The sequence below is a fragment of the Panthera leo genome, chromosome E3 (genome assembly GCF_018350215.1).
Source record: "Panthera leo isolate Ple1 chromosome E3, P.leo_Ple1_pat1.1, whole genome shotgun sequence".
NCBI lineage: Eukaryota > Metazoa > Chordata > Mammalia > Carnivora > Felidae > Panthera > Panthera leo.
Genome location: NC_056694.1, coordinates 6,626,727 through 6,638,751, shown reverse-complemented (window position 1 = coordinate 6,638,751; position 12,025 = coordinate 6,626,727). Strand labels below are relative to the sequence as shown.

The 12,025-nt window shown below is 42.7% G+C and overlaps 2 protein-coding genes, 1 non-coding gene and 1 pseudogene across 4 annotated transcripts in view; 3 read left to right on the top strand and 1 right to left on the bottom strand.

Annotated features, from left to right (window-relative positions):
- LOC122210147 (cytochrome P450 3A12) overlaps positions 1 to 1,478 on the bottom strand; it is a 103,245-nt gene extending 101,767 nt beyond the window's left edge. For both annotated transcript variants that reach the window (XM_042922641.1, XM_042922637.1), the window contains exon 1: positions 1,457 to 1,478. The gene's annotated coding sequence lies outside the window, so the exon portion shown is untranslated. The remainder of the gene's footprint in view (positions 1 to 1,456) is intronic.
- On the top strand, positions 1,085 to 2,296 carry LOC122210155 (olfactory receptor 1F12-like). Its single transcript, XM_042922676.1, has one exon. It carries the CDS (start codon positions 1,352 to 1,354, stop codon positions 2,294 to 2,296), a length of 945 nt encoding a protein of 314 aa, XP_042778610.1. The 5' UTR covers positions 1,085 to 1,351.
- Positions 2,297 to 6,129: 3,833 nt separating this feature from the next.
- On the top strand, positions 6,130 to 6,798 carry LOC122210160 (annotated as a pseudogene).
- Positions 6,799 to 11,688: 4,890 nt separating this feature from the next.
- LOC122210389 lies at positions 11,689 to 11,797 on the top strand. Its single transcript, XR_006198037.1, has one exon. It is a non-coding gene; the product is annotated as a U6 spliceosomal RNA (small nuclear RNA).
- The last annotated feature ends 228 nt before the right edge of the window (positions 11,798 to 12,025 follow it).

Sequence of the window (12,025 nt, the reverse complement as noted above, 5' to 3'; positions counted from 1 at the left end):
TTAATATTATATCTAATGAAACTTCAACTGAGCTCACACTGTTTAGTGGGGTCCTTCTGTTTCCTTTCCGTCAACTTTATTCCTTTGGGCAATGTCACACTTGTAGAAGTTTCTCTTTGTTATCCGCAGGGGCAACTCTCACTCACCAGAGCAAGTCCCTTCCTGGATAAGCCCAGACAAAAGGGCTGGCTGAGCTGTCCCAGTCAGCAGGCTCTTTAGTCCAGGTTTGTCCTGATGTACTCCATCCACATCATCACCAGGACCAAGGTGACCCAGAGCCGGTGACAAATCAGCCAGGGCACCCTAAGCCCCAGGCTATATTTGACTGGAGGAAAAAAGGGAGACAAAGTATTTGAGGGGAAGGAAGGTATGTACAAATAATACCCTCTGGTTCTATATATGCGCCATTGTGGTTCCAGAATTCTGTAGAGGAAGGGCCTTCAGGTGGCAACCTTATTGGGAATAAGAAGAAACTGTGTTTTTATAGTTTTTTTTTAAATTTTTAAATGTTTATTTTTGAGGGGCACCTGGGTGGCTCAGTCGGTTGAGTGATCGACTTCGGCTCAGGTCACAATCTCACAGTCTGGGAGTTCGAGCCCCGTGTCAGGCTCTGTGCTGACAGCTCAGAGCCGGGAGCCTGCTTCAGATTCTGTGTCTCCCTCTCTCTCTCTTCCTCCCCCGTTCATGCTCTGTCTCTGTCTCAGAAATAAACACTAAAAAAATTAAATTTAATTTAAAAAAATAATAAATGTTTATTTTTGAGAGACAGAGCAGGAGTAGGGGAGGGGCATAGAGAGAGGGAGACAGAAAATCTGAAACAGGCCCCAGGATCTGAGCTGTTGGCACAGAGCCCGACGTGTGGCTCGAACCCACGAGCTACATGATCATGACCTGAGCTGAAGTCAGATGCTTAACCGACCGAGCCACCCAAAGAACCCAAAGAACCCCTATGGTTCTTTATTTAATAGTGAGGTAACATTAGTTGCTCAGATCAAAAAATGAGTATGACAGAAATTTGGGGGGCACCACTGAGTACCTGGCCATATGTCACAAGGATTCTCTTTTGAGGGATGGCAGATGGGGCTTTGCACCGTTCCAGATCAGCAGCATTTTGCTAGTGAATAATTAAAACCCTGACTTTGGGATCTGTTGGGACGATAAGACTGCCTGGTTGAAGCTTTTCCTATGGTAGGTGGAGAGCTTTCTTTGGAGTTTGTACCAAATGAACAGAGATGTGAGTTGGCCAGATGTGAGCTGAGGAGTTGTATGAGGAAAAAAGGGAGGCACGGGTGCCACCCCCTGCTCCATATAGCCTGTGCCTGATCTGATCTCCCAGCAGGACCAGGCAACCATGGAGGAAGAAAACTACACAAGTGCCTCTGAGTTCATCCTCCTAGGGCTCTCCACCCAGCCCGAAAGGCAAGATCTGATCTTTGGGCTCTTCCTTGTCATGTACCTGGTCGGGGCAGCAGGGAACTTGCTCATCATCCTGGCCATTGGTTCAGACTCCCACCTCCACACACCCATGTACTTCTTCCTCAGCAACCTGTCCCTTGTGGATTTCTGCTTCATCTCCTCCACAGTCCCTAAGATGCTTGTGAACATCCAGATGCAGACTCAGTCCATTTCTTATTGTGGCTGCCTAACCCAGATCTACTTCTGCATTTTGCTTGCCAACATGGACAACTTTCTCCTGATGGCAATGGCTTATGACCGTTATGTGGCCATCTGCCACCCCCTTCACTATTCCACCATGATGAGTCTGCAAATCTGTGCCCTGATGCTGGGGAGCTCCTGGCTCATCGCCAACCTCCACTCCCTGCTACATACTGTCCTCATGGCTCGGCTGGAGTTCTGTGCCAGCAACGTCATCCCTTACTTCTTTTGTGACCTCATTCCCCTGCTCCAGCTATCCTGTTCCAATACACAGCTCAACCAGCTCATGATTCTGCTGGTGGGGGGTTTGATTGTCCTAATTCCTTTCCTCGCCATTCTTGTGTCCTACACCCACATTGTGTCTGCTGTGCTTAAGGTCCCATCTACCCAGGGCAAACAAAAGGCCTTTTCTACCTGTGGTTCTCATCTCGCTGTAGTCACCCTCTTCTATGGGACTATCACGGGGGTCTACTTGAGTCCCTCATCATCCCATTCAACTGGCAAGGATTCACTGGCTTCAGTGATATATATGGTGGTCACACCCATGCTGAACCCCTTCATTTACTGCCTGAGAAACAAGGACATGAAGGGAGCCACAAGAAAACTGTTCAGTATAAAGGCTTTATCCTGTGGGCTGTGACAGCAAAGACCCCTCTTAGGGCCTTTGTGCTGGGAAGGGGATGAATTAGAGACAGGCTCCACATATAGAAGGCTAGAGAAACATAGACTTAATTGTCTTGGGTCACCATGGCCAGGAAGTCCTCTCATTTCTCCATAAGTAATTCGCAAGTTCCTTCTTGGGCTTTGCTCAAACTGCCCAAACATGGTGAGGGGCATAACCTCTCCCCTGAAGACAGAACCACATAAACAGATGCAAATTAGCTTTGTCTGAAGACCTTCCAGAGAAGTCCATGTGAAAAAAGAATCTGTGGCCTGTGCTGATAGCCTGTGCCAAAGGGATGCCCTCTCAGAGCTCCCATGCACCCTCTGTTCCTCAAATCCTTAACCTTCATGCATCCCAATTTCTAAACTCTTCTGCTGTACCCCCACTTCCTCAACCATCATCCCCACATTGTGGGTTGAATCTAGCTCTGGGGACAGACTTGATTGTCCTCAAAGCCATCCCACTCTTGGCCTTGGATGCTGCTGGGTAGGGTTCCATAGCTCTGTATACTCGCATTAGGGATGCTTACAGTGATATCTCAGCTGAACACCTAGACAGGCTGCAAGGGGTATGGTAGAACTTGATAGAGCATTACACAGAAAGTCCTAACCACTGACTTCTGGTCCTGGCCCCGTAGTTACTGGCCATTTGACTCCAGTCCATCTGAAATTCACCATTCTACCAAACACACTGTGTTTTTTAGTCTCTACTTTTGCTGTTCCAGTAGAGTCAACTTGCCCATTTCTATCAAATTTCCAGGTGTCCTTCAGGCTCAGATAAAATACCATACCCTTCATGAAGCCACCTCAAGTCTCCCCAGCTGAGAGAATTTTCTGTCTCCTGGAACACCATATAATTGTAATGCTGTTCAACCCTTTCATATCTGGCTTTGCATGATTCGTGTTCACCACAACTCCACTCCAAACAGGATGGTTGGGTCATTTTTAAATTTTATAAAAGCTCCTATTCATCTTAAGAAACTCATCCTCAGAAGACTTTATCAAGTGCCTGGTTTAAAATAATGACTCGGGGCACCTGGGTGGCTTAGTTGGTTAAGTGTCCGACTTCGGCTGAGGTCATGATCTCGCAGTCTGTGAGTTCAAGCCCCGCGTTGGGCTCTGTGCAGACAGCTCAGAGCCTGGAGCCTGCTTCAGATTCTGTGTCCCTCTCTCGCTCTGCCACTCACCTGCTCCTGCTCTGTCTCTCTCTCTCTCTTAAGAATAAATAAGACATTTAAAAAAGTTTTTTAAATAATGACTCAATAAAAGTATGCTGCTAATAGATGCTAATGAGGACCATGACAATAGTGGCAAACGCAGGGAAAAAAAACATTTACATCCTTTCTCCCCATGATTTAGTCTTAACCAATATGTTTTATATCTTCCTCTCCCCTTTCAAGGTAAAAGAGCTACCAATCTGGGAGGTCAGAGCCTAAGGAGTTCACTGGTGCATATTTTATAAAGGGCAGTATACCCTAGAGGGTTAGCATCCAGGAATGAAGTCCCTTCCTTCTAGCCTGGCCCCTGGTTAGTCCTCTTCTATTTGTGGTCTGCCTGGAATCCCCACTTGAAGCCCAGTCACCCCTCTCTCTCTCTCCACACCATGCCCGAGCACACGATCCTCAATTCAGATTTGGGGCTGAGAGTAGGAAGCGGGTAGGCCCATACTATTTTCCAGCTCACTTTTGATCACTGAGTCCACGATGGAGGTTACTGAGTGTAACTCAGACACCCACAAAGTGGTACTCTGGCTCAAAGTTTGCTATTGTCCTTTGAGCATAGTGTTTCCTTGGGAATCTTCAAGAGTTGTAATGATTTGGCAGGAAAGGACTTAGGCTTTCTTGGGTCTCTGACCATAAAACCACAATAACAGCAAGAAAATCTCACCTCAAACCTATAAAAATGCTGTGAAGAAAAGCCGATGTCAACATGGAGGGGAAGTCTTCCTTTAATATGGTTTTGCTACAATGGTGAATAATACAATGGTTTGGACCCAAGGTTAAAAAAAAAGTGAACAAGAAAAAAAAAAAAGAGGGGCAGCGCTGAATAAATATGAAAGACCTTCAACTGACCTTGCTCACTGGTGGGCTGTGAGAAGGCTCTCTGGCTCAGAGGCCTCTCTTCCAAGGAAGGGCACAGGATGAGATAATCCTTCTCTCATAGCAAACACCTTTGCAGACTGGCTCTATTCCTGGCCCAGAGACCGCTTGCTGAGGGGCAAGTGGAAAAGGATGTTCTCTTCCTCATCCTACACAGAGGTCAACTATAAAAAGTTCAGAAGCCCAGCCACCTTTACAGTCTTGGCAGCATAAACCTAATTCTGTGAACTTATCAGACTGTTAATTTCTATTTAAAAAATAAAGTGTTAAATTCTTATGTCATACACAAAAATAAACTCAAGGTGAATGAAAGACCTAAATGTTAGACAGGAAACCATCAAAACCCTAGAGGAGAAAACAGGCAACAACCTCCTTGACCTCAGCCGCATCAATTTCTTGCTCAACATATCTCTAAAGGCAAGAGAATTAAAAGCAAAAATGAACTATTGGTACATCATCAAGATAAAAAGCTTCTGCACGGCAACAGAAACAATCAACAAAACTAAAAGGCAACTGACTGAATGGGAGAAGATATTTGCAAATGACCTATCAGATAAAAGGTTAGTATCCAAAATCTATAAAGAACTTACCAAACTCAGCACCCAAAAAACAAATAATCCAGTGAAGAAATAGGTAGAAGACATGAACAGACACTTTTCCAAAGAAGACATCCAGATGGCCAACTGACACATGAAAAAATGCTCAACATCACTCATCATCAGGGAAATACAAATTAACCACACTGAGATACCACCTTACACCGTCAGTGGCTAAAATTAACAACTCAGGAAACAACAGATGCTGGCGCAGATGTGGAGAAACGGGAACCCTCTTGCGCTGTTGGTGGGAATGCAAACTGGTGCAGTTGCTGGAAAACAGTGTGGAGGTTCCCCAAAAACTAAAAATAGAACTACCCCAAGACCTAGCAATAGCACTACCAGGAATTTATCCAAAGGAGACAAAAGTGCTGATTCATAGGGGCACATGTACCCCAATATTTATAGCAGCACTATCAACGATAGCCAAATTATGGAAAGAGCCCAAATGTCCATCAACTGATGAATGGATAAAAATATGGTTTATATATACAATGGAATACTACTTGGCAATGAGAAAGAATGAAATCTTGCCATTTGCAACAACATGGATGGAACTGGAGAGTATTATGCTAAGTGAAATAAGTCAGTCAGAGAAAGACAGATATATGTTTTCACTCACATGTGAATTTGAGAAACTTAACAGAAGACCATGGGGGAAGGGAAGGGGAAAAAATAGTTTCAAACAGAGAGGGAGGCAAACCATAAGAGACTCAAATACAGAGAACAAACTGAGGGTTGATGGGGGCCTGGGGGAAAGGAGAAAATGGGTGATAGGCATTGAGGAGGGTACTTGTTGGGATAAGCACTGCGTGTTGTATGTAAGCGATGAATCATGGGAATCTACTCCCGAAGCCAAGAGCACAGTGTATACACTGTGTTAGCTAACTTGACAATAAATTATATTTTAAAATTAATAATAAGGTATTCAAGAAGAAAGGAAAAAATAGTTCTAGTATCCACATTTTTTTAAATAGCATTATTAAGTACCACCAGTAGTAAAGTGGAAGTATCTTCAAGAATAATGAGACCCTTTTCCCTCTTAGCACAAGGCGCTCACTCCCCATGCTCGTCTTTTCCTCCACTGCAGCCCCGTTCTGGGATCAGCTCACGCCATGGGTTTTGGAGACCTGAAACCCCCATTGGCCTCCAGGTGCTCAACGACTACCTGGCAGACAAGAGCTACATCGAGGGGTATGTGTCATCACAAGCAGACGTGGCAGTATTTGAAGTAGTCTCCGGCCCTCCACCTGCCAACTTGTATCGTGTCCTATGTTGGTATAATCGCATCAAGTTTTACGAAAAGGAAAAGACCAGTCTTCCAGGAGTGAAGAAAGCTTTGGGCAAGTATGGCCCTGCTAATGTGGAATGCATCACAGGAAGTGGAGCTACAGATAGTAAAGATGATGATGACATTGATCTCTTTGGTTCTGAGGAGGAGGAAGAAAGTGAAGAAGCAAAGCAGTCAAGAGAGGAACGCCTTGCACAATATGAGTCAAAGAAAGCCAAAAAACCTGCACTTGTTGCCAAGTCTTCCATCTTACTAGACGTGAAACCTTGGGACGATGAGACAGATATGCAACTGAGTGCGTCCGAAGCATTCAAGCAGACGGCTTAGTTTGGGACTCTTCTAAACTAGTTCCAGTGGGGTATGGAATCAAAAAACTTCAAATACAGTGTGTAGTGGAAGATGATAAAGTTGGAACAGATATGCTGGAGGAGTGGATCACTGCTTTTGAGGACATGTGCAGTCCATGGACTTGGCTGCTTTTAATAAGATCTGAAGTTCATTGTAGATAATTGCCCTTAAATAAAAGCTTGAAGACAAAAAAAAAAAAAAAAAAAAAAAAAAGAATGAGAATAGGGGTGCCTAGAAGGCTCAGTTGGCTAAGCATCCAACTTTGATTTCAGCTCAGGTCCTGATCTTACAGTTCGTGAGTTCAAGCCCCAAGTGGGGCTCTATATTGACAGTGCAGAACCTGCTTGGGATTCCTTCTCTCCTTCTCTCCCTGCCTCTCCCCAGCTTGTGCTCTCTCTCTCTCTCTCTTTCTCTCTCTGAAAATAAACTTAAAAAAAAGAATAATGAGAAAAATAAATATCTCCTTTACAGCATTTTCCAAGTCCTATATAACCCTTTCACCCCGATACCTTCCTGTTCACAGTGGATACCTTTTCCACACCAGAGGGCCATAGCTACATCCACTTAACAAATACAATTTGAGCTCCAATGACAATTCTGCACCAGGTAATATTATAGGTACTGATATATCAGCAAACAAAAGAAAGTTTCTACCTTCATGCAGCTAATGTTCCAGGGCATGGGAGGAGAACAGGAAAAAAACAACAAACAAACAAACAAACAAAAAAAAAACCAAATATGCACATGTCAGAAAGCTGTAAGTGCTAAGTGCTATAAAGAAAAAGAAAAACATATTCAGGTCAGGAACTAGCAACTGATAAGGAGTATAATTGTGGTAGGGTCTGTGCTTCAAGTGTCCATTGCTGAGAAAAAAAAAACACCCAAATTTAGTGGCTTAAAATAACAGCAATCACCGGGGTGCCTGGCTGGCTCAGTTGGTGGAGCATGTGACCCTTAATCTCAGGGGGGTGAGTTCAAGCTCCACATTGGGCATGGACCCTACTTAAAAGAAATAATAAAACAATAAAAAATAAATAATGCCTATCTAACCAGGGCTACTATAGAGGTTAAACAAGTTCTTGTATATAAAATAACCTGTGATAACTAATAGATAGTCAATAAATGTTAGTTAAAGCAATCTTTAAAAAATAACAGCACACACAGACCAATGGAATAGAATAGAAACCCCAGAACTAGACCCACAAACGTATGGCCAACTCATCTTTGACAAAGCAGGAAAGAACATCCAATGGAAAAAAGACAGTCTCTTTAACAAATGGTGCTGGGAGAACTGGACAGCAACATGCAGAAGGTTGAAACTAGACCACTTTCTCACACCATTCACAAAAATAAACTCAAAATGGATAAAGGACCTGAATGTGAGACAGGAAACCATCAAAACCTTAGAGGAGAAAGCAGAAAAAGACCTCTCTGACCTCAGCCGTAGCAATCTCTTACTCGACACATCCCCAAAGGCAAGGGAATTAAAAGCAAAAGTGAATTACTGGGACCTTATGAAGATAAAAAGCTTCTGCACAGCAAAGGAAACAACCAACAAAACTAAAAGGCAACCAACGGAATGGGAAAAGATATTTGCAAATGACATATCAGACAAAGGGCTAGTATCCAAAATCTATAAAGAGCTCACCAAACTCCACACCCAAAAAACAAATAACCCAGTGAAGAAATGGGCAGAAAACATGAACAGACACTTCTCTAAAGAAGACATCCGGATGGCCAACAAGCACATGAAAAGATGTTCAACGTCGCTCCTTATCAGGGAAATACAAATCAAAACCACACTCAGATATCACCTCACGCCAGTCAGAGTGGCCAAAATGAACAAATCAGGAGACTATAGATGCTGGAGAGGAAGTGGAGAAACAGGAACCCTCTTGCACTGTTGGTGGGAATGCAAATTGGTGCAGCCGCTCTGGAAAGCAGTGTGGAGGTTCCTCAGAAAATTAAAAATAGACATACCCTATGACCCAGCAATAGCACTGCTAGTAATTTATCCAAGGGATACACGAGTACTGATGCCTAGGGGCACTTGTACCCCAATGTTTATAGCAGCACTCTCAACAATAGCCAAATTATGGAAAGAGCCTAAATGTCCATCAACTGATGAATGGATAAAGAAATTGTGGTTTATATACACAATGGAATACTACGTGGCAATGAGAAAGAATGAAATATGGCCTTTTGTAGCAACGTGGATGGAACTGGAGAGTGTGATGCTAAGTGAAATAAGCCATACAGAGAAAGACAGATACTATATGGTTTCACTCTTATGTGGATCCTGAGAAACTTAACAGAAACCCATGGGGGAGGGGAAGGAAAAAAAAAAAGAGAGAGGTCAGAGTGGGAGAGAGCCAAAGCATAAGAGACTGTTAAAAACTGAGAACAAACTGAGGGCTGATGGGGGGTGGGAGGGAGGGGAGGGTGGGTGATGGGTATTGAGGAGGGCACCTTTTGGGATGAGCACTGGGTGTTGTATGGAAACCAATTTGACAATAAATTTCATATATTAAAAAATAAATAAATAAAATAAAATAAAAGTAAAAAAAAATAACAGCAATCATTTATTTTCTCTTTCATATTTCTGGGGGTGACTGGGTTGATCTCAGCAATGCTCCCTCAGGGTCCATCATGCAGTTGTATACAAACAAGCTTGGGCTGGAGTTCTCCTGAAGGATTCCCCACTCATGCATCTAACGGTTGATGCTGGTTGTCAGTGAGGACCACAGTTAGGGCTGTTGTTGCTGGAGTGTGGCATGTCTGTGTGACATGGGCTTCTTCACAGCATGACGGTTCTGTTCCAAGGCCAGCATCCCAACTACTGTTTTTCATGACCTACCATGAGGAGTAACATAGCCTCACTGCCTCCGTATTTTGTTAAGAGTCACGAAGGTCAGTCAATATTCAAGAGGAAAGGAATCAGACTCTATCTCTTAATGGGAAGAATGACAAAGAATTTGCAGACACATTTTAAAAATATCACAGGTAGTTAGGAAAGGTCTCTCAAAACAGAAACTCACATGAAGAAGAGATATAAAGTTGCAAAAGGTCTTGAGAAAATGGGTTCCAGGCAAAGAGAACAAAAGCATAGCCCCTAAGAGGGAGCATTCCTGGCATGTTGGTCAATGTGCTCCAGGAAGAACTGTTAGTTAAGTAACAGTTAACTCAGGCTTTTATTCTGAGAAGGGAAGCCTTTGGAAAGTTCTGAACAGAGAAGTGAGATAATCTTATTTATATTTTCTAAAGATTGTCTGGTTCTTATATGGTGAAGAGACTATCAAGAAGAAAGAATAGAAGCATGCAAATTAATCAGAAGGCTGTTAAAGTAGTCCAAGAGAGAGATGGTGGCTCGGACCTGAACATGCTGGAGGTAATATTAAGTTGCCAGACTGTGTGTGGGTTGAACGGAGAACCAGCAGAATTTGCTGATGGTGTGGATTCGGGGTATGAGAGAGTGTTGTAGGCTTTTTGGCCTGAGCAACTGAGGGAATGCAAGGTCTATCCACTAAGATGAGAAAAAAAAAAAAGAGAGAGAGAGAGAGGTTTGGATGGTGGAGAGAAAACCAAGCGGTTGGTTTTGTGATAAGTTTGAGATGCCTATTTGATCTTCAAAGTGGGTAGCAGTATCTGTGAGTTAGAACTCAAGGGAGAATTCAAAACACCCTGGAATCTCGCTTCCCCCCACCCCACCATGCCACTGAAACTGCTCTTACCAATACCACCAATGATTCTTTAAGTTGATAAAGCCAATGCACATTTCTGTCTTTTTTTTTTTAGTGGTAAAATACATATAACGTAAATTTATCATCTTAAAGTGCTCAGTTCAGTGGCATACAGTACATTCACACTGTTGTGCAGCCACACCATCATCCCTCCATAGAACTCCTCACTTTGCAAAACTGAAACTCTCCACCCATTAAACACCAACTCCCCATTCCTTCTGCTCCCAGACCCTGGCAACCACTCCTCTACTTTCTGTCTTTCTGAATTTGACTACTCTAGGTACTTCATATAAATGGAATCATACAGCACTTGTCCTTTTATTTCACTTAGCACAATGCCTTCAAGGTTCATCCATGCTGTAGCATGTCAGAATGTCCTCCCTTTTTAACGCTGAATAATCCATTCTATGGAAAGACCACATTTTGCTTATCCATTCATCCATTGATGGACACTTGGGTTGCCTCCACCTTTTGACTATGGTGAATAACACTGCTATGAACATGGCAGTCCCTGTTTTTAATTCTTTGGAGTCTACACCCAGAAGTGGAATTGCTACATCATATGGTAACTCGAGTTTTAATTTTTTGAGGAGACGCCATACTGTCTTATGAAGCACTTTTGCTTTTTATATTCCCACCAACAGTGTACAAGTGTTCTATTTTCTCCACACTCAAACTAAGAGATAAAAACAAACAAACAAACCTTGAAATCTCTATTAAACGTCTTCGGTGAAAAGTTGCATGTCTTTCTATCTGTCTGTAGCCTGAGGCTATTCTAAAAAATTTTTTTAATGTTTATTTATGTTTTAGAGACAGAGAGAGACAGAGCACAAGCTGAGCCAGGGAGGGGCAGAGAGAGAGGGAGTCACAGAATCAGAAGCAGGCTCCAGGCTCTGAGCTGTCAGCACAAAGCCTGACACAGGGCTCATACCCACAAATGGTGAGATCATGACCTGAGCCAAAGTCAGACACTTAACCACATGAGCCACCCAGGTGCCCCTAGCTTGAGGTTAGTCTACTACTTTTTTTTCGTTTTTGCTACTACACTTACTAAATTAGGAAAGGAAAATGAAATGCAGTAATATAATACATATTGAATAAAGATCCAATATTGAGATGTCAATGTGTTCTGTATGAATGGAGCTATTCTGACCATGATATGGTCTATAGAAATTACAGTATAGGAATGGATCTCCCCTTAGATGACACCTAGAGTCAGCTCCATGTAAACAAAGTAGGTTTGGAACAGTTTGGATGGAAGGGTGGTAAGGAAATAGATATTAAAACTGAAAAGAGTGCTCACTTTGACAGCTTCCCAGGACTAAAACTGGGACCATACAGAGAAGATTAGCATGGCCTCTGCACAAGGATAACATGCAAATTTGTGAAACATTTTGTATTTTTGTATGGAATAGTTGAATCACTAAATTGTACACCTGAAACTACACTGGAAAGTAAATAAAAAATAAAATAAAATAAAATAAAATAAAATAAAATAAAATAAAATACTGAGAAAAGATCCAGTGGAATGAGATAAGGAGAATTATTTTTGCTACCTCTACATAATAAAGGAAATGTGTCCTTTGTGAAGGCTTCTTCCAACAAAGTGACAGCCAAATCTACAAACGGCCC